The sequence below is a fragment of the Tamandua tetradactyla genome, chromosome 16 (assembly GCF_023851605.1).
Source record: "Tamandua tetradactyla isolate mTamTet1 chromosome 16, mTamTet1.pri, whole genome shotgun sequence".
NCBI classification, from domain to species: Eukaryota; Metazoa; Chordata; class Mammalia; order Pilosa; family Myrmecophagidae; genus Tamandua; species Tamandua tetradactyla.
The window spans coordinates 69,690,742-69,717,162 of NC_135342.1; the positions used below are offsets into that span (position 1 = coordinate 69,690,742).

General features: G+C 37.3%; 1 protein-coding gene across 5 annotated transcripts in view; it reads left to right on the forward strand.

Annotated features, from left to right (window-relative positions):
* Positions 1 to 26,421, forward strand: part of LOC143659758 (uncharacterized) — a 79,360-nt gene that overhangs the window by 35,805 nt on the left and 17,134 nt on the right. For 3 of the 5 annotated variants that reach the window (XM_077133051.1, XM_077133054.1, XM_077133053.1), the window contains exon 2: positions 14,075 to 14,133. The exons of 1 other annotated variant lie outside the window; for it this stretch is intronic. In XM_077133051.1, coding sequence (XP_076989166.1) covers positions 14,119 to 14,133 — 15 coding nt within the window. In that variant the 5' untranslated portion in view covers positions 14,075 to 14,118. Of the gene's footprint in view, positions 1 to 3,244; positions 3,335 to 14,074; positions 14,134 to 26,421 lie in introns of all 5 variants that reach the window. One more of the 5 variants, XM_077133052.1, reaches the window with a different exon arrangement.

Here is a 26,421-nt window from a genome sequence, read left to right on the forward strand (position 1 = left end):
GGGAACATTGCTCGTGACTTGTTCCCAGACCATTGCAGGCAGGGCCAGAGCGGCACCTTCCTCCTTGCTGTCGTAGATACCTGATTCTTTTAGTTGCTGTTTTGAATGGAATTTTTTCCTTAATTGTCTCCTCAGGTCATTGTTTGTGTATAGAAACATTACTGATTTTTGCACATTAATCTTGTATCCTGCAACTTTGATGAATTTGTTTATTAGCTTAAGAAGATTTGTGGGTAGATTGCTCAGGGTTTTCCTAGTATTTTATCATCTACAAAGTTTTACTTCTTCCTTTCTGGTTTGTAGGCCTTTTCTTTTTCCTGACTGATAGCAATAGGTAGAACTTCTAGCACAATGTTGAATAACAGTGGTGACAGTGGGAATCGTTGTGTCATTCCTGATCTTAGGGAGAAGGTTTTTAGTTACCGTTGAATACTATGTTGGTTATGGGTCTTTCATATATGCCCTTTATGATATTGAGGAAGTTTCATTTGATTCCTACCTTGTGAAGTGTCTTTATAGAAAAGGATGGTGAATTTTGTTGAATACTTTTCCAACATTAATTGAGATGACGATGTGTTTTTTTCCCTTTTGATTTGTTAATGTGCTATATTACATTGATTTTCTTGTGTTGAACCACCCTTGCATTCCTGGTATAGACTTTTAATATGTCTTTGGATTTGATTTGCTAGTATTTAGTTGAGAATTTTTGCATCTTTGTTCATTAGGGAGATTGGCCTGTAGTGTTCCTTTTTCCTTAATTTTTTTTGAAGAGTTTGAGCAGCGGGTGGTGTTAATTATTTTTGAAATGTTGGGTAAAATTTCCCTGTGAAGTCATCTGGCCCTGGGCTTTTCTTTGTAGGAAAATTTTTATACTGATTGAATCCGTTTACTTGGGATTAATTTGTTGAGGTTTTCTGTTTCTTCTCAAGTCACTATAAGCTGTATGCTTTAGTAATTTGTCCATTTCATCTCAGTTATCCAATTTCTTGGCATGTAGTTGTTAATTGTATCCTGTTATGATTTTTTTTTTAATTTCTTCAGGGTCCATGGTAATAACTCTTCTCTGATTTCTGATTTTATTTATTTGCATCTCTCTCTGTTTTTCTTTGTCAGTGGAGCTAAGGCTCCATTAATTTTATTGCTTTTCTCAAAGAACCGACTTTTGGTTTTATTGGTTCTTTCTATTGTTTTCTAGTTCTTCAATTCATTTGTTTCTGCTTTATTCTTTGTTATTTTTCTTATTCTGTTTGGTTTGGTGTTAGTTTCTGTTCTTTTTTCTAGTTCCTTTAGGTGAGCCGTTAAGTCCTCAATTTTCACACTTTCTTTTTAGATATAGACATTTAGGACAATAAGTTTCCCTCTCAATCCTGCCTTCGCCGCATCCCTTAAGTTCTGATGTGTTGTATTGTCACTGTCGTTCATCTCCAGATATTTACCTATTTCTTTTCAATTTCTTCTTTGACCCACTGACTGTTTAAGAGTATGTTATTTAATTTCCATATATTTGTGAAAGTTCTGATTCTTTATTGGTTATTGATTTTCAGCTCAATTCCATTGTGATCAGAGAAAGTGCTTTGAATAACTTCAGTGTTTTTTAATTTATTAAGACCTATCCTGAACCTATGCTGCAGAATGTTCCATGAGCACTAGAGAAGAATGTTTTTTCCTGGTGTTTTGGAATGTAACAACATATATATATGTCTATTAGGTCTAATTCACTTATTACATTTTTTAAGTTCTTTATTTCCTTATTGATCTTCTGTCTGGTTGTTTTATCTGTAAAAAACAGTGGTATTTTGAAATCTCCCACTATTATTGTTGAAACATCTATTGCTCCCTTCAGTTTTGCCAAATTTAGCTTCATGTGCTTTGGTGCTTCTCTATTGAGTGCATAAACATTTATGATTATTATTTCTTTTTGGTGAATTGTCCCTTTTATTAATATATATTGTCCTTCCTTGTCTCTTATGACATCTTTGCATTTAAAGACTATTGATTTAAAAATGTTTTTGCATGAGGAAGAACAAAGGTATTTCAGTATTGCAGGGTGTTGAAAATAGTTGCTAATTCATATTCTAAAACTTTAACTTTTGTGTGAGACTAAAGCAAAAAATGTTTATTTGGAAGCAAAAAATGTTTATTTGATGCAAAATTTATATTTTAACTAGTGCATTTCCTAATATAACTTATAAGGACAGTTTAATTGAACACCATAAATACATGTAACCTTGAGTAGTGCATGAGATTTGATAAGTTTGTCCAGACTGATGCCCCAATAAATCCCAGAGTGGTTTGAACAGTGAATAAAGAAGTATTTGCAAAGTCCCCTTGGGGAAATGGCAAGAAAGAGGGAAAATTCAGCTTCCCCATTTGGAGAATTCCTGATATTCTCGCAAGCAGTGGAGCCAACCAAATCGATAAGCCAAGCCCCCCATCTTGGAGTTTGTTCATATGAAACTGCTCCCCACAAAGGATAGACTAAGCCTACTTAAAATTAGGCCTAAGAGTCACCACCCCCAGAAAACCTCTTTTATTGCTCAGATGTGGCCTGTCTCTCTCTCAGCCAACATGTCAAGCAGACTCACCACCCTCCCCCTCTCTGCATCAGACATGACTGCCAGGGGTATAAAACTCCCTGGCAACATGGGACAGAAATCCTAGAATGAGCTAGGACTTGGCATCAAGGAACTGAGAAAACCTTCTCAACTGAGAGGGGGAAAGTGAAATGAGACAAAATAAAATGTCAATGGCTGAGAGATTTCAAACAAAGTCCAGAGGTTACCAGAGGTTATCCTGGAGGTTATTTTTACGCATTTTATAGATAGCCCCTTTTTAGTTTAAGGTGTATTAGAGAGGCTAGAGGAAGGTGCCTGAAGCTGTAGAGCTGTGTTCCAATAGCCATGTTTTTTGAAGATGAATGTATAATGATATAGCTTTCACAGTGTGACTGTGATTTTGAAAACCTTGTGTCTGATGCTCCTTTTATCTATGGTATTGACAGATGAGTAAAAAAAAATATCGATTAAAGATAAATAATAGGGAGAACAAATGTTAAAATCTGCTGAGTAGATTGAAATACAAGTGAACAATGAAAGGGAGCGATAAGGGGTATAAATAAAAAATAGGGGGAACAAAGGTTAAAATCTACTGAGTAGATGGAAATACTAGTGGTCAATGAGAGGGTGGAGTAAGGGGAATGGTATTATGAGCTTTTTATTTTTTCTTTTTATTTCTTTATCTGGAGTGATGCACATGTCCTGAAAAATGATCGTGGTGATGAAAATACTACTATGTGATGATATTGTGAACCATTGATTGTACACCATGCACAAAGGTTTGTATGTTAAGAATGTTCATGTTTGTATGTTGTTTTGGTTTGATGATAAAAAATAAATTTAAAAATCATCTGTTTTTTCTGATATTAGTATAGCTACCCCTGCTTTCTTTTGATGTCAGCTTAGGTGATTTCTTTTTTCATCCTTTCACTTCGATATGTTTGTATCATTGGGTCTAAGATGAGTTTCTTGTAAACAACATATAGATGAATCATATTTTTAAATCCATTCTGCCAATCTATATCTTTTAATCATTGAATTCGGTCTGTCAACATTCCAAGTTTTTACTGTAAGGTAGTTCTTGAATCTACCATTTTGCCCTTTGGTTTTTATTTTTCATATATTTGTTCTTTTCCCTTTCTCTCTTTGTATCCTTAACATTACCCTTACTAATATTCTAATTCTGTGCCCTCCTCCAGACCTCTCTCTCCTGTCTTTTTTTTTTTCAGCCAATAGAACTCTGTTTAGTATTTCTTTCAGGGCATGCATGTCTCTCATTACAGATTCTGTCAGCGTTTGTGAAAATTTTAATCTCTCTGTCACTTTTCGAGGACAACTTTGCTGGATAAAGAATTCTTGGCTGGAAATTTTTCCTTTCAGAATCTTAAATATATCATACCACTGCCTTCTTGCTCCGTGGTGCCTGTTGAATAGTCCAAACTTAGTCTTTTTTTGAAAATATTTTTATTGAGATATCTTCACACACATCCAGAGTACACAAATCATTGGCTCACATTATCATTACATAGCTGCATATTCATCACCGTGATCATTCCCAGAACATTTGCATCACTCCAGAAAATAAACAAAAAGAAAATAGAAGAAACTTATACATCCATTCTCCCCCACCATCAACCACCAGCATTGCAATCTACCCAACTTGTTATCCTCTATTGCCCCTCCCATTATCCATCCACTTTGTCCCTATCTCTTTACTCATCTGTTCACACCCTGGATAAAAGGAGCATCAGACACAAGGTATTCACAATCACCCAGTCACATTGTAAAAGCTATATAGTTACACATTCATTTTCAAAATCAAAGTTACTGGAAACGGGTCAGCAATTTTAGGTTCTTCCCTCTAGCCACTCCAATACACCATAAACTGAAAAGGGCTATCTACATAATGCATAAGAATAACCTCCAGGATAACCTCTCAACTTTGTTTGAAATCTCTCAGCCACTGAAACTTTATTTTGTCTCATTTCTATCTCTTCCTCCATTTTTTTTTAACTTTTTAAATCGTGTACTATAACATATGTACAAAGCAAAGAAAGAGAAAAGCAATCGTTTTCAAAGCACTCTACAACCAAGTTACAGGACAGATCCCAGAGTTTGTCATGGGCTACCATACCATCATCTCAGATTTTTCATTCTAGCTACTCCAAAGCATTGGAGGCTAGAAGGAATAAATATGTTATCATCACAATCAACTTTTTTCTTTTCTGAAAAATAACATCTATACAAAAAAGCAATAAATTTCAAAGCACGGTGCAACAGTTAGTTGTAGAACAGATTTCAGAGTGGTATGGGTTACAATTCTACAGTTTTAGGTTTTTATTTCTAGTTTCTCTGAGGTACTTGAGACTAAAAGAAATATCAGTATAATGATTCAGCAATCATACTCGTTTGTTAAACTCTACCTTCTTTATATAACTCTACCATCACCTTTGATCTTTCTGTCCCACTCTTTAGGGGTATTTGGGCTATTTTTTCATCTTGGAAGGGGCTGTCAGTAATATGAGGTAGGGAAATGGAACTAGTTGATGTTCTGGAGAGATAGGGCTCTCTGCATTTCAGGGCTTATCTGGTTCAGGGACGCATCTGGAGTTTGTAGGTTTCTGGAACTTTATGCTAGTGCATGGAACCTTTGTAGAATCTTTTATATATATATATATATATAGGTGTTCTTTAGGGTTGGCTGTAATGGTTTTGGTTGGGGTTTGACAGATTATGATAGGTACCGATGTCTAACTGAAGTTTGCGTAACAGTGACCTCCAGAGTAACCGCTTGACTCTATTTGAACTCTCTTAGCCACTGATATCTTATTTGTTACACTTCTTTATCCCCTTTTGGTTAGGATGGCATTGTTGATCCCCAAATGCCAGGGCCAGACTCATCCTTGGGTGTCATGTACCACGTGGGCAGAGGGCCGTGATTTCACTTACAGAGTTTGGCTTAGAGAGAGTGAGGCCACATGTGAGCAACAAAAGAGGTCCTGCAGAAGTAACTCTTAGGCATACCTATAGGAAGGCTAAGCTTTTCCACCACATACATAAGCTTCACAAGAGCAAGCCTCAAGATCAAGGGCTTGCTAAGAGTCACCCCCAAGAGAGCCTCTTTTGTTGCTCAGATGTGGCCTCTCTCTCCAGCCAAAACAACAAGCAAACTCACCACCCTCCCCCTGTGTATGTGGAACATGACTCCCAGGGGTGTGGACCTTTCCGGCAACGTGGGACAGAAATCCTAGAATGAGCTGAGACTCAGCATCAAGGGATTGAGAAAACCTTCTTGACCAAAAGGGAGAAGAGTGAAATGAGACAAGGTGTCAGTGGCTGAGAGATTCCAGAGTCGAGAGGTTATCTTGGAGGTTATTCTTACGCATTAAGTAGATATCACCTTGTTATTCAAGATGTAATGGAGAGACTGGAGGGAACTGCCTGAAAATGTAGAGCTGTGTTGCAGTAGCCATGTTTCTTGATGATGATTGAACAATGATATAGCTTTCACAATGTGACTGCATGATTGTGAAAACCTTGTGTCTGATGCTCCTTTTATCTACCTTGTCAACTGACAAGTAGAACATATGGAATAAAAATAAATAATAGGGGGAAGAAATGTTAAAATAAATTTAGTTTGAAATGCTAGTGATCAGTGAAAGGGAGGGGTAAGGGGTATGGTATATATAATCTTTTTTTTCTGTCTTCATTTTATTTGTTTTTCTGATGTCTTTTTATTTCTTTCTCTGAATTGATGCAAATGTTCTAAGAAATGATCTTGATAATGAATATGCAACTATGTGATGATATTGTGGATTACTGATTATATATGTAGAATGGAATGATCATATGTCGGTGTTTTTGTTCGTTTGTTGTTAAATTTTTTTGAATTAATAAATAAAAAATAATAATAAAAATAAAAATAAATAAATTAAAAAAAAAAAAAGACCAAGGGCATGGCCTATTGATTTAGGTGTCCCTAATGTTTGACCAATATCAGGGGGATTCCCTGATGGTAAAATTTAATAGTTTCATGTTTTATTCTCCCATCCGTCAAGGGATCTTGCCAATACTTTTTTATTAACGGAAAGAAAAAAAAGAAATTAACACAACATTTAGAAATCATACCATTCTACATATGTACTCAGTAATTCTTAACATCATCACATAGATGCATGATCATTGTTTCTTAGTACATTTGCATCAGTTTAGAGGAACTAGCAACACAACAGAAAAAGATATAAAATGTTAATATAAAGAAAAGAAATAAAAGTAGTAGTAATAGTAAAAAACAACAACAACAAACAAACCAACAAGCAAACAAAAACAAAAAAAAACCCTATAGCTCAGATGCAGCTTCATTCAGTATTTTAACATGATTACTTTACAATTAGGTATTATTGTGCTGTCCATTTTTGAGTTTTTGTATCTAGTCCTGTTGCACAATCTGTATCCCTTCAGCTTCAATTACCCATTGTCTTACCCTGTTTCTAACTCCTGCTGAACTCTGTTACCAATGACATATTTCAAGTTTATTCTCGAATGTCCGTTCACAACAGTGGGACCATACAGTATTTGTCCTTTAGTTTTTGGCTGGATTCACTCAGCATAATATTCTCTAGGTCCATCCATGTTATTACATGGTTCACAAGTTTATCTTGTCTTAAAGCTGCATAATATTCCATCGTATGTATATACCACAGTTTGTTTAGCCACTCTGCTGTTGATGGAGATTTTGGCTGTTTCCATCTCTTTGCAATTGTAAATAACGCTGCTATAAACATTGGTGTGCAAATGTCCGTTTGTGTCTTTGCCCTTAAGTCCTTTGAGTAGATACCTAGCAATGGTATTGCTGGGTCGTATGGCAATTCTATATTCAGCTTTTTGAGGAACCGCCAAACTGCCTTCCACAGTGGTTGCACCCTTTGACATTCCCACCAACAGTGAATAAGTGTGCCTCTTTCTCCGCATCCTCTCCAGCACTTGTCGTTTTCTGTTTTGTTGATAATGGCCATTCTGGTGGGTGTGAGATGATATCTCATTGTGGTTTTGATTTGCATTTCTCTAATGGCCAGGGACATTGAGCATCTCTTCATGTGCCTCTTGGCCATCCGTATTTCTTCTTCTGGTAGGTGTCTGTTTAAGTCTTTTTCCCATTTTGTAATTGGGTTGGCTGTCTTTTTGTTGTTGAGTTGCCAATACTTTTTGAGTATTTGTTTAATATGTTCTGGGATGTATCCAGGCATTACATTAAGCTATACACTAGCTTATTCTTATTCTGGGCTCCCTGTGTTTCAGTTGTTTAATGAGCTATCCAGAAAGGTTGAGTTAAATTATGTGCTATTGAAAATTTAGGTTTCAGACAAAATAAACTTTGTTCCCTTGGTCTCAAAGAGTAGGTAAGGTCGTAAAGTATAGACAGTGTCTTCCTTACCCCCGTGTTCTGAATTACCTCAGTCCCCGACCTGATAGGCTTTGTTCTTATCTCTAAATACCAGGCTATACATATACAGAATACCCTCTCAAAATCCATAATAGTAATTACCACTCCAGACAAAATGTGACTGCTATAAGAGCTTACAATCTAGGCCCCTGTTTTCTTATAAATATTTTCTAAAGGAGCCCATACCATCATTGTTCTTTCATTTCTGGCTCATTTTGCCTCACCAAATGTCCCACAGGTTCATTCACATTGTTGCATGCCTCATGATTTTGTTCCTTTTTGTAGCATCACAATATTCAGTCATATGTATATACCATTATTTGCCAGTCTACTTCTCAGTCAGTGTGTCCTTCAGCCACCTGAACTCATTAGGTGTCATGTATAATGCCCAGAGTCCACAGCCCATCAATACTCTCAGTTTTAGATAATTTCATTGTTCCCAAGAGACAGATAACCAATAAACAAACCCTCACCAAATGGGAAATCTAAACCTCCCCTTAACTCTTGTCCCTACCCCCATTATTTACTCCTGCTTTTGCTGTGGTACTGCTGATGTTTTCCTGTTAAACGTAGCCCATGGCATGCAATAGCAGTTTTCCCCCTGTACCCTGAACTTAAATACTCTTTCTACAAGAAGGCTTTCTAAATTCCACGATGACAGGTCCCGGCTTATCCCAGGAGTCCTGCCAGGGAGATTTATATCCCTGGAAGTCATGGCCCATGGGGCCTGGGGGAAGGCAGTGAGTTCCCCTGCCAAGTTGGCTTAGAAGAGAGGGTACATCTGAGCAGCAAAATAGGTTCTCTGGGGTGACTCTTACGTATAATTATAAGGAGGCTTTACTTCTCTTTTGCAGGAATAAGTTTCATAGGGACACGCCCCAAGATCCAGGGTTCAGCCTATTGAATTGGTTGTCCCTACTGCTTCCAAGAATATCAGGAATTCCCCAGATGGGGAAGTTTAATGTTTCCTCCTTTCTCCCCAGTTCCCCAAGGGGACTTTGCAAATACCTTTTTTTTCACTGTCCAAATTACTCTGGGGTATATCGGAGCATCACAGTAACCTGTACAAACTAATAAGATCTCGTGCCCTATTCAAGATTCTGTATAATTATGGTGTTCAGATAAACTGACTAGATAATGGACTATCCAAAATATAAATTTTGCACCAAATAAAGATCTCTTCCTTTGGTCTTATACAGAAGTTGGAAGTTTTAAAATATGGACCATACCATCCGTTACTCTGTATTCTGAAGTACCTTAGTCTTGTCCAGATCAGCTTCTCTCATATCTCTAGTCAAAGTCTGATCACTTTTTCATCTTTTTAAACAATTGCTGTATGGGGTAATGCTGACTTCCATAGCTTTAGAGCTCTAACTCTGAGTCTCAGGTCTCACATAAATATCCAAAGTTTCAGGGAATGACCAGGTTATACACAAATAGCTCCATATGCCAGAATTTAGAAATAAAATAGTTACAACTCTGGAATAGATGTGACTGTTAGTAGGACCTTACAGTCTAGGACCCTTTACAGTAGGCTCCAACTTGATAACCCATGCTCTCGACTTCAGTTCTCCAAGTTTGTATATTATAGTTAGTCCATATGAGTGAGACATGATAATATTTGTCTTTTTGTTTCTGACATTTCATTTAACGTACTGTCCTCAAGATTCATTCACCTTGTGGCACGCCTTACAGCTTCATTCCTTCTTGCAGCTGCTCAGTAGTCCATTGTATGTATACACCACAGTTCGTTCCCCTTTCCATTCCTCAGTCGTTGTACCTTAGGCCACCTCCCTTTATTGTAAATCATGAACACTGCCACTGTAAATGTCCATTCGTGTCCCCACTCTCAGTTCCTTCAGCTATATACCTAGTAAGTGGGGCTGCAGGATCATATGGCAACCCTATCCCTAGCCTCCTGTGAGACCACCGTACTGCCCTCCCCTGGGGCTGCACCTCTCATCTTCCTTCCCAACAGTGAATAGGTACCTTTCTCCACATTTTTGCCTTTACTAACACTTGTTTCTCTCTGTTCATTTTTTTTCTTTTTCTTTTTCCTCTGTTCATTTTTAAACAGTTTTATTCACATATCATACAATCCAACCTAAGTAAAAAATTGATGGTTCCTGGTATAATCACATAGCCATGCCTTTGCCACCACAATCTATAAGCAAACATTTCCTTTTCTTCCAAAAAGAATCCCATACCCCTCCCCCATATCCTCCTCTTATTGACATTAGTTTTGGCATAATGCCTTTGTTACATTCAGTGGAATTATATTACAATGTTCCTGTAGATTCTAGCTTGCATTAATTGTATTTTTTCCTGTATACCATCCCATTTTCGACACCTTGCAATGGTAACGTTTGTTTGTTCCCCCTCTTGCAAAAACATTCTTTTATTTGTACATTTATCACCATCATTGTCCACACTAGGAATTCCTAAGTTATATTGTCGGTCTTTGTCCTCTGTCTTTCCTTCTGGTGTCATACATGCCCCCAGCCCTCCTTCCTCAACCATACTCACATTCAGTTTCATTCAGTATACTTATATTATTGTGTTACCATCAGAAAGTATTGTGCTATCTGTTTCTGAAATTTTTAGAACAGTCCTGTTGAACATTCTGTGCTACTTCATCACCAAATACCAAATCTCTACCCTCTTTCTATCTCCTCATAACCTGTATAGTTAACTTTAACTCTCAAAGTTCACTTATTAATTTTAGTTCCTATTAATGAGACCATACAGTATTTGTCCTTTTGTTTTTGGGTAATTTCATTCAGCATATAATGTCCTCAAGGTTCATCCACATTGTTACATGTGTCTTGACTTTATCCTGTCTTTCAGCTGCGTGATAATTCCATAGTATGCATATACCACAGCTTGTTTAGCCACACATCTGTTGATGGACTTTCAGGCTGTTTCTATCTCTTGGCAGTTGTAAATAATGCTGCTATAAATATTGGTGTGTAAATGTCTGTTTTTGTCTTTGCCTTCATTTCCTCTGAATATATACCTAGTGATGGGATTGGTGGATCATGTGGCAGTTCTATACCCAGCCTGCCTTCTGGTGCGGTTGCATCATTTTACGTTCCCACCAACAGTGGATGAGTGTTCCTCTGTCTCTGCATCCTCTCTGGCATTTGTTTTCTTGTTTTTTGTTTTGTTTTGTTTTTTGTTGTTTTAACAGTGGCCATTCTACTGGGTTTGAGATATCTCATTGTGGTTTTGATTTGCATTTCCCCAATAGCCAGTGAATTTGAGCATTATTTCATATGCGTTTTAGCCATTTGTATTTCTTCTTCTGAAAAATGTTTGTTCGTGTCTTTTGCCCATTTTTTAAATTGGGTTGTTTGTTTTGAGTTGTAGAATCTCTTTATATATTTTGTATATTAAACCCTTATCTGATAAATGGTTTTCAAATATTGTCTCTCATTGTGTAGGCTGCCTTTTTAATTTACTGAGAGAGTTCTTTAATATGCAAATGTGTTTAATCTTGAGGAGCTCCCATTTATCTATTTTTTTCATTGCTCTTGCTTTGGGTCGAAGGTCTAGGAAACCACCACTTATCAAAAGATTTATAAGATATTTCTCTACATTTTCTTCTGAAAGTTTTATGGTCTTAGCTCTAATGTTTAGGTCTTTGATCCATTTTGAGTTAATGAATATCCAGTTCTCCAAAACCATTTGTGAAGAGACTGCTCTTTCCTAGTTGGGTTGGCTGGACTGCCTTATCAAAGATCAATTGTCCATAGATATGAGGACAAACTCAGTCTTATATGGCTCCCCTTGTATATAGTGACTTGCTTTTCTCTTGCTGTTTTCAGAACGTTCAGCTTCTCTTCAGGATTTGACAGTCTGATTAATATCTGTCTTGGAGTGGATCTATTTGGATTTATTCTATTTGGAGTTTGTTGGGTTTCTCCGATTTGTATATTTATGTCTTTTATAAGGGTTGGAAAGTTTTCCCCAATTATCTCCTCCAATACTCTTCCTAGCCCTTTACTGTTTTCTCCTTCTGGGACACCAAAGATTCTTATATTTTGGGGGCTTCATATTGTCCATCATTTCTATAAGATCCAATTCAAGTTTTTCCATCAGTGGTCCTGTCCTCTAGTTCGCTTATTCTTTCTTCTGCCTCTTCAAATCTGCTGTTGTGTGTCGCAGGAATATTTTTAATTTGATTTACAGTCTTTCATTTCCATAAGATCTTGTATTTTTCTACTTATTCTTCCAAATATTTCTTTATGCTCTTCTAGTATCTTCTTGATATTGTTTGTTTTTAGCCAGCTTATGTAGGAGATTTGTATGAATGTCTTTGGTTAATTTTTCCAAATTCTGTATTTCCTCTGGTGTTTTAATTCAGTTATTTCGCTGGGCAATATTTTCTTCCATCTTATTGTGCTTTGTGATTTTCTGTTGACTTTGTGGCAGTTGATTATCCTGTTATGGTTATTATGAATATTGATTTCCCTGGCTCATCTAAGATTGTAGTTGCTTGGGTTTGCATTGAAGGTTTCCTTTTGCACTTGGTTTGTCAGTAATTCCCCACCAAACCAAAGCTAGGACCTCATGCAAGAGGTGCAGCTCTAGTTGAAGATCTTTTGAAAGCTAGGCAGAAAGAAAGTTTGCCAGACTGCACTTCCTGCATCTTCCCAGCAGTTTGCACTCTTGGACCACCTCTTCCTCTCAGGCCTGCCTCACCCTGACTAAGTGAGCTGGCTGGGCCAGGACCCAAACAGGTACAAATCCAGTCAAATCCGCAGGTCTTCATGCGTGCTGAAAGCCACCAATCCTGTGGCTGGAGGGTGGGCAGTCTCTACCTCAGCAGAGAATCCAGTCGTGGGCATGATGGGTCTAGTGATCCCCAGGCTCCGTTGTGGAATGATCTTAGGCTGTGTTACTGAGTATTTCAACTACCTCTTCCCACAGCCCGCTCAAGAGTGCCTGGCAGTGTAGCATGGCTCACTCCCTCTTCACCACCTCTGCATAGATTGCCTCTGCTTTGTGTCCCCCCCCATCCTTCTGAGACAAAGGTCTCCTAGACTCTGCCAAAACCAGGCACCAGTAGCAGCCTGTCTCAGTGGTGGGGGTAGGCACTGTGCACTGGGCATATGTAAACCACATCTACTGGCTTCCACATTCCCTTCAGGAGCTCTAGCTGTGGAGGTAGGCAGGAGCCTGGGAGTGTGCAATTTCTTCAGCACCCTCTCCTACCTGTACAGTGCAGTCATGACTGAGTAAATTCACCCCGTCCTCTCTGTCAAAATGTCTACACTTTTTCTTCCAGATCCTTCCTATATGTAGTAGAAGTCCCTCTCTGGTTGCTCATACCCTGAAACTGCTGTCCTGTTTGTTCGTTTTTCTGATACTTCTTTCGTTGTCCCATGGAGCAGGGGTGAACTCAGCCTGTCCTATCCTGCCATCTTCCCAGAAGCCTATCTGGTTAGTTTAAACTGTATTTTTTATGATTTCTTATATTTGGATACTTTTTTACTATCTAATGTAGTGCTTTACTGTTTATTTGCCTTGCTTTTTTCGTTTGTTCTTTTTTCCTTTTCTCCTTTCCCTCAGTTTCATAGTTTTTCTTTCTCTTCCCTCTTTTTCCCCTTCTGGAAACATATCCTACTTTCATTCCCCTAATAATTATTAATATGCACATATGACTTAATATCTCATATTCAAGGAATTTAAAATGTTTTAGTATTACAGTCTCCTCCCTCAAGTCTTAGTTTTGCTCTCCAGTTCTTCTAGTTCCATTCTGTTTTTGTACCCCTCAAGTTAATTAGTGTTATTGGTTTTGTTTTGTGTGTGTTTTTGTTTTGCCTTACTGGCCTGTTTACCACCTTCTTAAAAAGTTCCTCGTCAGGATTCTCATGACCCCGTCAGTCTCAAGCCTGTAGGTGGTGCTGCCACCACGTGGTCCTTTCTGCCTTTGCTGAAGAGGCAAGGGAACCAGCTCACAAGGTGGTATTTTCCCCGAGTGGTGTGTAGGAATTTCAAAACAGATAATTATAGGAGCTGTGAGGCAGGTTGGATATTTAATAACAATGTCTTCCTTTATCCTCTATTCCAGTTCTGCCTTCATAGTTCTCTGCCTTTACCCAAAAGCTACAGAAAATGAACAAATTCCAGGTAAGCTGTTTATTCCTCACTCTTTTTCAGCACGTTTGAGGAAGTTTATAAGTGTCCAGGAAGTGGAATAGGAAAACATACATGAGTATAACTCAAGGAAAAAATAGTTAGAATAACTGGTCAATACTAGTAGCATAACGGTAAACTGTAAATTATGTGATTTGCATTGATTATGAATGCCAATTCCTTGGTTCTCTATAAGGTTTGAATAAATGGCACAGGCCTTTATATAGATGGTGTTTTAGACAGCATCCCTGAAAGAGCCCAGATTAAATGGGTTTTCAGTTTGTCTGTGGGCCTTTCATATAGTGTTCTTCAGTATAAGTGTCAACTATAAATATGTACGTATATTTTTTCCAATCAGATTAGCATGAAGCCATAGTACTCAGTAAATGTATGGGTGTGTTTTTAAATTTTTCCTTGAGCCCCCACAGGTAAACATTGTCCTTATTTTCTTGAGTAACTTTCAAGAGTTTATGTATACATATGTACACAAGTACAAATATAAGTTACTATAAGATTACATATTAACCACAGTGTTCTTTGTGTGTTTATCTTTCAGTAATATATCATCAAAATCTTTCTCTGTCAGAACATAGAGCATTGCCTTGTTTTTTTTCCCTTAATTTTCTTATGTATTGTAAGACATTTACAGAAGAGTGTTATAACAATATGTATAACATGTATACACTACACACTAAAAATGGTAACAATAAGATGGGTACCTGTGTACCCAGCCAGGCTAAGAAATAGAATATTACTTATTCTTTATAAAATGCATTCTCTCCTTCATTTCTCCTGGTAGGTAGCCGCTATCTTGGTTTTTTTATTGCTCATTGCCTTGCTTTTTTTAGTAGTTTTGCCACTTATGTATGTATCCCTAATCAATGTAAAATTTACTTTTGGAAAACTGAATCAGAAATTAACATTGCCTTGTTTACTTGGTTTTCTTTCTGACTGACAGAAGTTCCTTTCCTTCCAAACATGTGAGAACTAAAAGATGTCCTTTCAAGCACTCATGTACGCTTTACCAGATCTTAGGTAAAGGGTAAAAAAAAAAAAAAAAAAAAAGATTGCTTTTTCAAATTATACTAGCCAGTGTTAGAAAGAAGAAACCACCCATGCATTGCGAGTATTAATATAAAGTGATACAGCCTTACTGGGGAGCAATGCAACAGTACTTTTCAAGCAAGCACGTATCTAGCTGTAAACAGAAACTTTGCCACTGTTGGACAAAAGTTCCTCGGAAAGATGAGCTGAATAGGGTCTTTGGGTCATAGTCTGGCTTCAGCTTTCCTGAGAGTGTGCGAAGGTCTTATTTGGGAAAGTCATTAATTAGCAACATCATGAGTAAGTCCTGGGAAACATAAGGCTCAATATATGCACCATCTGGCAGGGCCTAAGCGTGGATTAGGTACTGAATATCTGACAGAATATAATTAGAGGGGGTGGACTGCCTTGTTTGTTTTTGCTTCTTAGCTCACTGGTCAGCCCCAACTTTCATGAGTAGAAGAAAGCAAAACACTTCTGTGGAATGAAATGAGAGTCCCCATCTGATCCAGGGAAGCCTGTTTTGGGGGAAGGGGCAGATGTCATGGACCTATGTTCAAGACAAACCAAACCAAGGATAGATAAGAATCTGGGCCAGGCTCAGCAAAGTCTGCTGCCCTCAGGTTAAAAAGACAGTTAAATGACAGCCCTTAAAATGCCTGCTTTTGAATCACACTGTTCCAGTCTACACTATAAACAATTTCATACAGTAGAAAATCTCTGCCATCCTGCAATCTCCCTTCAAAACTCCTCCTAGGGATTGCCTTCAGCTCACTCTCATGCTGATAATCTGTTTCCCCTTCCATTTCCTTGTACTTTTTTGGATTATTCCCATTTTGTTGGAATCCATTCTTGAGTAGCTTCTTGAGAAAGGGTGAGTGACCGGTACTTTTTTAAGATTTTATATTTCTGACAATGTCCTCATTCTGTTCTGATACTAATAAAACTGGATATGGTTATAGATTTGCCCAATTCTTGCTTTTAGTTCTATCAGTTTTTGTTTGATGTGATTTAAAGCTTTGTTAATGAGTGAATTCGTATTTAAGTTTGTTCTGTCTTCCAGATAGATTGACCTTTTTACCATTTTTATATGTCCCTCTTTATCTCTCGTAATCTTCCTTAGCTGATATAAATATACCAGCTTTTTTATGATTTATCTTTTTGTGGTACGTCTTTTTCCATTCCTTTTGTTTCACCCTCTCTGTGTTCTTATATTTGTGTTTCTTCTAAGTGGCATCTGGTTGGGTCGTGGTTTTTATTCAGACTGATAACACTCTGTCTTTTAATTGATTTATTATTTTTTATGAGTAATTTAATTTTAGATACAGTTGGGATTAAATCTGTCATCTTATTATTTGTTTTTATTTGTCCTGTCTGTGCCTTATTTCCTTTGTATCTTTTTTTTATTTAAAGCAATTCTTCAGGAATTACAGCATATAATTTTACTGATCACATTGAATTAATTTTACTGATCACATTAATTATTATACCATTTTGGTATAATAAAAGGAGCTTATTACTGCATTGCTGTTCATACCCTCTGGCTTTTTTTTTTTTTTTTATTAATTAACGGAAAAAAGGAAATTAATCCAACATTTAGAAGTCATACCATTCTACATATGCAATCAGTAATTCTTAACATCATCACATAGATGCATGATCATCGTTTCTTAGTACATTTGCATCGGTTTAGAAGAACTAGCAACACAACCGAAAAAGATATAGAATGTTAATATAGAGAAAAAAAATAAAAGTAATAATAGTAAGAACAAAACAAAACAAAACAAAACAAAAACCTATAGCTCGGATGCAGCTTCATTCAGTGTTTTAACATGATTACTTTACAATTAGGTATTATTGTGCTGTCCATTTTTGAGTTTTTGTATCTAATCCTGTTGCACAGTCTGTATCCCATCAGCTCCAATTACCCATTATCTTACCCTGTTTCTAACTCCTGCTGAACTCTGTTACCAATGACATATTCCAAGTTTATTCTCGAATGTCGATTCACATCATTGGGACCATACAGTATTTGTCTTTTAGTTTTTGGCTAGACTCACTCAGCATAATGTTCTCTACGTCCATCCATGTTACTACATGCTTCATAATTTTATCCTGTCTTAAAGCTGCATAATATTCCATCGTATGTATATACCACAGTTTGTTTAGCCACTCGTCTGTTGATGGACATTTTGGCTGTTTCCATCTCTTTGCAATTGTAAATAACGCTGCTATAAACATTGGTGTGCAAATGTCCGTTTGAGTTTTTGCCCTTAATTCCTTTGAGTATATTCCCAGCAATGGTTTTGCTGGGTCGTATGGCAATTCTATATTCAGCTTTTTGAGGAACCGCCAAACTGCCTTCCACAGTGGTTGCACCATTTGACATTCCCACCAACAGTGGATAAGTGTGCCTCTTTCTCCGCATCCTCTCCAGCACTTGTCATTTTCTGTTTTGTTGATAATGGCCATTCTGGTGGGTGTGAGATGATATCTCATTGTGGTTTTGATTTGCATTTCTCTAATGGCCAGGGACATTGAGCATCTCTTCATGTGCCTTTTGACCATTTATATTTCCTCTTCTGAGAGGCATCTGTTGAAGTCTTTTTCCCATTTTGTAATTGGGTTGGCTGTCTTTTTGTTGTTGAGTTGAACAATCTCTTTATAAATTCTGGATACTAGACCTTTATCTGATATGTCATTTCCAAATATTGTTTCCCATTGTGTAGGCTGTCTTTCTACTTTCTTGATGAAGTTCTTTGATGCACAAAAGTGTTTAATTTTGAGGAGTTCCCATTTATTTATTTCCTTCTTCAGTGCTCTTGCTTTAGGTTTAAGGTCCATAAAACTGCCTCCAGTTGTAAGATTCTTAAGATATCTCCCTACATTTTCCTCTAACTGTTTTATGGTCTTAGACCTAATGTTTAGATCTTTGATCCATTTTGAGTTAACTTTTGTGTAGGGTGTGAGATATGGGTCTTCTTTCATTCTTTTGCCTATGAATATCCAGTTCTCTAGGCACCATTTATTGAAGAGACTGTTCTGTCCCAGGTGAGCTGGCTTGACTGCCTTATCAAAGATCAAATGTCCATAGATGAGGGGGTCTATATCTGAGCACTCTGTTCGATTCCATTGGTCGATATATCTATCTTTATGCCAATACCATGCTGTTTTGACCACTGTGGCTTCATAATATGCCTTAAAGTCAGGCAGCGCAAGACCTCCAGCTTCGTTTTTTTTCCTCAAGATGTTTTTTGCAATTCGGGCACCCTGCCCTTCCAGATAAATTTGCTTATTGGTTTTTCTGTTTCTGAAAAATAAGTTGTTGGGATTTTGATTGGTATTGCATTGAATCTGTAAATCAATTTAGGTAGGATTGACATCTTAACTATATTTAGTCTTCCAATCCATGAACATGGTATGCCCTTCCATCTATTTAGGTCTTCTGTGATTTCTTTTAGCAGTTTTTTTGTAGTTTTCTTTATATAGGTTTTTTGTCTCTTTAGTTATATTTATTCCTAGGTATTTTATTCTTTTAGTTGCAATTGTAAATGGGATTCGTTTCTTGATTTCCCCCTCCGCTTGTTCATTGCTAGTGTATAGAAATGCTACAGATTTTTGAATGTTGATCTTGTAACCTGCTACTTTGCTGTACTCATTTATTAGCTCTAGTAGTTTTGTTGTGGATTTTTCCGGGTTTTCGAAATATAGTATCATATCGTCTGCAAACAGTGATAGTTTTACTTTTTCTTTCCAATTTTGATGCCTTGTATTTCTTTTTCTTGTCTAATTGCTCTGGCTAGAACCTCCAACACAATGTTGAATAATAGTGGTGATAGTGGACATCCTTGTCTTGTTCCTGATCTTAGGGGGAAAGTTTTCAATTTTTCCCCAAGGAGGATGATATTAGCTGTGGGTTTTTCATATATTCCCTCTATCATTTTAAGGAAGTTCCCTTGTATTCCTATCCTTTGAAGTGTTTTCAGCAGGAAAGGATGTTGAATCTTGTCAAATGCCTTCTCTGCATCAATTGAGATGATCATGTGATTTTTCTGCTTTGATTTGTTGATATGGTGTATTACATTAATTGATTTTCTTATGTTGAACCATCCTTGCATACCTGGGATGAATCCTACTTGGTCATGATGTATAATTCTTTTAATGTGTTGTTGGATACGATTTGCTAGAATTTTATTGAGGATTTTTGCTCTATATTCATTAGAGAGATTGGCCTGTAGTTTTCTTTTTTTGTAGTATCTTTGCCTGGTTTTGGTATGAGGGTGATGTTGACTTCATAGAATGAATTAGGTAGTTTTCCCTCCGCTTCGATTTTTTTGAAGAGTTTGAGGAGAGTTGGTACTAATTCTTTCTGGAATGTTTGATAGAATTCACATGTGAAGCCGTCTGGTCGTGGACTTTTCTTTTTATGAAGCTTTTGAATGACTAATTCAATTTCTTTACTTGTGATTGGTTTGTTGAGGTCATCTATTTCTTCTTGAGTCAAAGTTGGTTGTTCATGTCTTTCCAGGAACCCGTCCATTTCCTCTAAATTGTTGTATTTATTAGTGTAAAGTTGTTCATAGTATGCTGTTATTACCTCCTTTATTTCTGTGAGGTCAGTAGTTATGTCTCCTCTTCCATTTCTGATCTTATTTATTTGCATCCTCTCTCTTTTTCTTTTTGTCTGTCTTGCTAAGGGCCCATCAATCTTATTGATTTTCTCATAGAACCAACTTCTGGCCTTATTGATTTTCTCTATTGTTTTCATGTTTTCAGTTTCATTTATTTCTGCTCTAATCTTTGTTATTTCTTTCCTTTTGCTTGCTTTGGGATTAGTTTGCTGTTCTTTCTCCAGTTCTTCCAAGTGGACAGTTAATTCCTGCATTTTTGCCTTTTCTTCTTTTCTGATATAGGTATTTAGGGCAATAAATCTCCCTCTTAGCACTCCCTTTGCTGCGTCCCATAAGTTTTGATATGTTGTGTTTTCATTTTCATTCGCCTCAAGGTATTTGCTAATTTCTCTAGCAATTTCTTCTTTGACCCACTTGTTGTTTAGGAGTGTGTTGTTGAGCCTCCACGTATTTGTGAATTTTCTGACACTCTGCCTATTATTGATTTCCAACTTCATTCCTTTATGATCCGAGAAAGTGTTGTGTATGATTTCAATCTTTTTAAATTTGTTAAGACTTGCTTTGTGACCCAGCATATGGTCTATCTTTGAGAATGATCCATGAGCACTTGAGAAAAAGGTGTATCCTACTGTTGTGGGATGTAATGTCCTATAAATGTCTGTTAAGTCTAGCTCATTTATAGTAATATTCAGATTCTCTATTTCTTTATTGATCCTCTGTCTAGATGTTCTATCCATTGATGAGAGTGGTGAATTGAAGTCTCCAACTATTATGGTATATGTGTCTATTTCCCTTTTCAGTGTTTGCAGTGTATTCCTCACGTATTTTGGGGCATTCTGGTTCGGTGCGTAAATATTTATGACTGTTATGTCTTCTTGTTTAATTGTTCCTTTTATTAGTAGATAGTGTCCTTCTTTGTCTCTTTTAACTGTTTTACATTTGAAGTCTAATTTGTTGGATATTAGTATAGCCACTCCTGCTCTTTTCTGGTTGTTGTTTGCATGAAATATCTTTTCCCAACCTTTCACTTTCAACCTATATTTATCTTTGGGTCTAAGATGTGTTTCCTGTAGACAGCATATAGAAGGATCCTGTTTTTTAATCCATTCTGCCAATCTGTGTCTTTTGATTGGGGAATTCAGTCCATTGACATTCAGTGTTATTACTGTTTGGATAATATTTTCCTCTAACATTTTGCCTTTTGTATTATGTATATCATATCTGATTTTCCTTCTTTCTACACTTTACTCCATACCTCTCTCTTCTGTCTTTTCGGTTCTGACTCTAGTGCTCCCTTTAGTATTTCTTGCAGAGCTGGTCTCTTGGTCACAAATTCTCTCAGTGACTTTTTGTCTGAGAATGTTTTAATTTCTCCCTCATTTTTGAAGGACAGTTTTGCTGGATATAGGAGTCTTGGTTGGCAGTTTTTCTCTTTTAGTAATTTAAATATATCATCCCACTGTCTTCTAGCTTCCATGGTTTCTGCTGAGAAATCTACACATAGTCTTATTGGGTTTCCCTTGTATGTGATGGATTGTTTTTCTCTTGCTGCTTTCAAGATCCTCTCTTTCTCATTGACCCCTGACATTCTAACTAGTAAGTGTCTTGGAGAATGCCTATTTGGGTCTAATCTCTTTGGGGTGCGCTGCACTTCTTGGATCTGTAATTTTAGGTCTTTCATAAGAGTTGGGAAATTTTCAGTGATAATTTCTTCCATTAGTTTTTCTCCTCCTTTTCCCTTCTCTTCTCCTTCTGGGACACCCACAACACGTATATTTGTGCGCTTGTATTGTCCTTGAGTTCCCTGATACCCTGTTCGAATTTTTCCATTCTTTTCCGGATAGTTTCTGTTTCTTTTTGGAATTCAGATGTTCCATCCTCCAAATCACTAATTCTATCTTCTGTCTCTTTAAATCTATCATTGTAGGTATCCATTGTTTTTTCCATCTTTTCTACTTTATCCTTCACTTCCATAAGTTCTGTTATTTGTTTTTTCAGTTTTTCTATTTCTTCTTTATGTTCAGCCCATGTCTTCTTCATGTCCTCCCTCAATTTATCGATTTCATTTTTGAAGAGGTTTTCCATTTCTGTTCGTATATTCAGCATTAGTTGTCTCAGCTCTTATATCTCATTTGAACTATTGGTTTGTTCCTTTGACTGGGCCATATTCTCAGTCTTATGAGCATGGACCGTTATCTTCTGCTGCTGGCGTCTGGGCATTTAGTCAGATTTTCCTGGGTGTCGGACCCAACAAGGTTGTAAGATTTTTCTGTGAAATCTCTGGGTTCTGTTTTTCTTATCCTGCCCAGTAGGTGGCACTCGTGGCACACGTTTGTCTCACGTGTTTGGTAGGGATCCCCTCGGTCACCGATCTCCGCGGCCTGGTGATTTCCGATCCAATTCTCTCCGTTGGTTCGGGGGGCCGCGTGTGGTGGGGGCATCAGCTGCCGCGGCTTGAGGGGACCCTGTGTCTGGTCGCCGGCCGCAGCGGGCCTGGGGAATTCGCCACCAGACCAGGAAGTCGCCCACGGTGGAGGGGCGTCGGTCACGGGCCGCCGCGGCCTGTGGAATTCCCCACCGGATCAGGAAGCCTCCCGCAGGGCAGGGCCACCGCGGCTTGGGTAGCCCTCTGATCCGAGACTCGTAGCCAGACCAGGAAGTCGCCTGCAGTAGAGGGGCGCCGGCCACCTCAGCTTGGGAAACTTACCTTTCCGAGACTCTCAGCCGGCCCGGGAAGGAGGGAGGGAGGAGCTCCGGCCGCCACAGCTGCCGCTGCTTGGGAAATCGCGCGCCGCTCGGGGATCTCACCGCAGCCGAGTCTCGCAGTCAGACTAGCCAGTCCAGACTGGGGTACGCTGAGTGTCCATTCCCTGCCGTGGCCCCGGGAGCTGTTCTGCACTGTTTCAGTTCACCTAGTAGTTGCTTTGGAGGAGCTACCCTCTGGCTTTTTATCACTGTTCTGAATCTTACTTCTACATGTTATCATTTCCTGAAAATAATGCATCTTTTTCTTCTGACTACTTTGAAGGTTTTCTCTTTGTCTTTGGCATTCTGCAGTCAGCAGTTTGAGTACAATGTATCTAGGTATGATTTTCTTTACATTTATTCTGCTTGGCTTTGTTGATTTTTCTTTTATTTGTGGGTTGTTGCCTTTTATCAAATTTGGAAAATTCTCAGGTATTATTATAAGTATTTATTTATTATTATTATTATTTTGGGTTTTTTTGGTAGAGAAGTAAAGAATTTATTCGTGATCTTGTAAGAACTGGAGCCCAACCAAATGTAGTGGCTGGCACCACGTTTGAAACATTGTTTTTGTCCCATTTTCTTTCTTCTTTTTCTGGGACTAAATAATCCCTTTTTTGTTTTTTTAGTATTTTAAACAACCATGTATTTAAATTTTTTACAAAACTCCACATCTTCCTACTTCAATTTGGATATTTTCTGTGGACCTATCTTCAACTACAAAAATCCTATCTTCTTTCCTGTCCAGTTTAGTATTAAATCTGTCCAATGAGGTTTTTGTTTATTTTTTGAGCAGTTTTATTGAAGTATGCTCACACACTGTACAGTACATCCAAAGTGTACAATCACTGGCTATCAGTATAATCACAGAGTTGTGCACTCATCACTAAAATCCATTTCAGAACATTTTCATTACTCCAAAAAGAAAAATTCCATCCCTATTATACCACTCCCCATTATTGACACAGCATTGGTGTGACCTTAGTTACAACTGATGACAGAATATTAAAATATTCCTGTTAATGAATATTATATTAAATATTAAAATATTCCTGTACGTTGTTTGCATTAGGTGTATATCTTCCCATGTATCACCCTGTTATTAAAAGCTTGTAATAGTGATGTACATTCGTTCTAGTTCATGAAAGAACGTTTTCATATTTGTACCATTAACCATAGTCATCCTCCTCAACAGGGTTCATTGTTTTATACAGTCCCATGTTTTATCCTCTAGCTTTACTTCTAGTTGTACATAAACCTAAATTTCTCCTTCCAACCACATTTTTTTTAGGAGAGATGGTAGTCAGTTTATTCTTTTTTTAATTTTTTTTATTTTTTAAAAAATACCAAAAACACCAAACAAATGCAAACATTCCTAACTTTTGATCATTCCGTTCTACATATATAATCAGTCATTCACAGTATCATCACATAGTTGCATATTCATCATCATGATCATTTCTTGGAACATTTGCATCTATTCAGAAAAAGAAATAAAAAGAAAACAGAAAAGAATTCATACATACCATACCCCCACCCCTCCCCCTCATCTGTCACCAGCATTTCAGTCTAAATTTATTTTAACATTTGTTCCCCCTATTATTCATCTTTATTCCATATGTTTTACTCCTCTGTTGATAAGGTAGATAAAAGGAGCACCAGACACAAGTCAACCACATTTATACACATAATTCAGCGATGTTTGTTAAATCACAATAATGTGCTACCATCACCTCTATTTCCAGATGTTCACAATCAACCTAGTTAAAAATTCTGCACAAATTAAGCATCGGCTCCCAATTCTCTACCTTCATTCTGTCTCCTGAAACTATATTCTAGATTCGTGCGCTACGAGTTTGCTAGTAATAATTACGTCATATATTTGTGTAATGAGATCATCCAATATGAGTCCTTTTGTGTCTGGCTTATTTTAGTCAACATAATGTCCTCAAGGTGTATCCATGTTATTACATGCGTCAGGACTTCATTCTTTCTTAAGCTGAATAGTATTCCGTTGTATATATATGCCAAGTTTTGTTTACCCATTCATCAGTTGATGCACGTTGGGTTGCTTCCATCTTTGGGCAGTTGTGAATAATGTGGCTGTGAACATCAGTGTGCAAATGTGTATTTGCATCTCTCCTTTCAGTTCTCCTGGGTATATACCTAATAGCAGAATTGCTATATCACATGACACTTCTGTACTTAGCATCCTGAGGAACCACCAAACTGTCTTCCACAGCTGTTGCAACATTTTGCATTCCCACCAATGGTGAATTAGTGTACCTGTTTCTCTACATCCTCTCCAACACTTTCAGTTTTTTGTATTTTTAGTAGTGGCCATTCCAGTAGGTGTGAAATGATGTCTCATTGTGGTTTCAATTTGCAGTTCCCTAATAGCTAATGATGTTGAACATCTTTTCATGTGCTTTTTAACCATTTGTATTTCCTTTTTGGAAAAAATATCTAGTCAAGTCTTTTGCCCATTTTTAAATTGGGTTGTTTGTCTTTTTATTGTTGAGTTGTAGGATTTCTTTATATATTCTGGATATTAAGCCCTTATTGGATATGTGGTTTCCAAATACTTTCTCCTCTTGTGTATGTTGTCATTTTTACTTTCATGATAAAGTCTTTTTAGGCACAAATGTTTTTAATTTTTGTGAGGTCACGTTTATCTATTTTTTCTTTCATTATTTGATGTAAAGTCTAAGAAACTGTTGTCTACCAGAAGGTCTTGAAGATGCTTCCCTACATTCTCTTCTGAATTTTATGGTCCTGGCTCTTACATTTAGGTCTTTGACCCATTTTGAGTTAATTTTTGTATATGGTATGAGATAAGGGTCCTATTTCATTCTTTTTAATGTGGATATGTAGTGCTTTCAGCACCATTTATTGAAGAGACTCTTCTGTCCCAGTTGAGTGGAGTTGGCAGCCTTACCAAAATCAGTTAACCGTAGATGTGAGGGTCTGTTTTGGAACTCTCAGTTTGATTCCATTGGCTATCTTTATGCCACTACCATGCTGTTTTGATTGCTGTAGCTTTGTAATATGCTTTAAATTCAGGAAGTATAAGTCCTCCAACTTCTTTCTTTTTTAAGATGTTTTTGGCTATTTGGAGCCTCTTACCCTTCCAAATAAATTTGATAATTGTCTTTTTCTTTTTCTGCAGGTAGGCCATTTGGCATTTTGATTAGGAATACATTGTGCCTGTAAATCAATTTGGGTAGAATTGGCATCTTAACAATATTTAGTCTTCCAGTCCATATACACAGAATGTGCTTCCATTTATTTAGGTCTTCTTTGATTTCTTTTAGGAATATTTTGTAGTTTTCTGTGTATAGGCCCTTTACATCCTTGGTTAATTTTATTGCTAGATATTTGATTCTTTTAGTTGCTATTAGAAATGGAATTTTTTTCTTGATTTCCTCTTCAGATTGCTCATTACTAATATATAAAAACAGTACTAATTTTTGCATGCTGATCTTGTATCGCGCCATGTTGCAGAACTTATTAGCTTTGGTAGCTTTGTTGTAGACTTTTCAGAACTTCCTATATATAGGATCATGTCTTCTGCAAATAGTGAAAGTTTTACTTCATCCTCTCTGATTTGGATGCCTTTTATGTCTTTTTCTTGCCTAACTACCCTGGCTAGAACTTCTAATATAGTGTTGAATAATAGTGATCCCAGTGGCATCCTTGTCTTCTTCCGGATCAGAGAGGTCAAGCTTTCAGTCTTTCATCATTTAGTATGATGTTAGCTGTGGCCTTTTCATATATGTCCTTTGTTGTGTTAAAGAAGTTTCCTTCTGTGGTAGTTAGGTTTGGGGGTCAACTTGGCCGAATGATTATGCCCAGTTGTCTG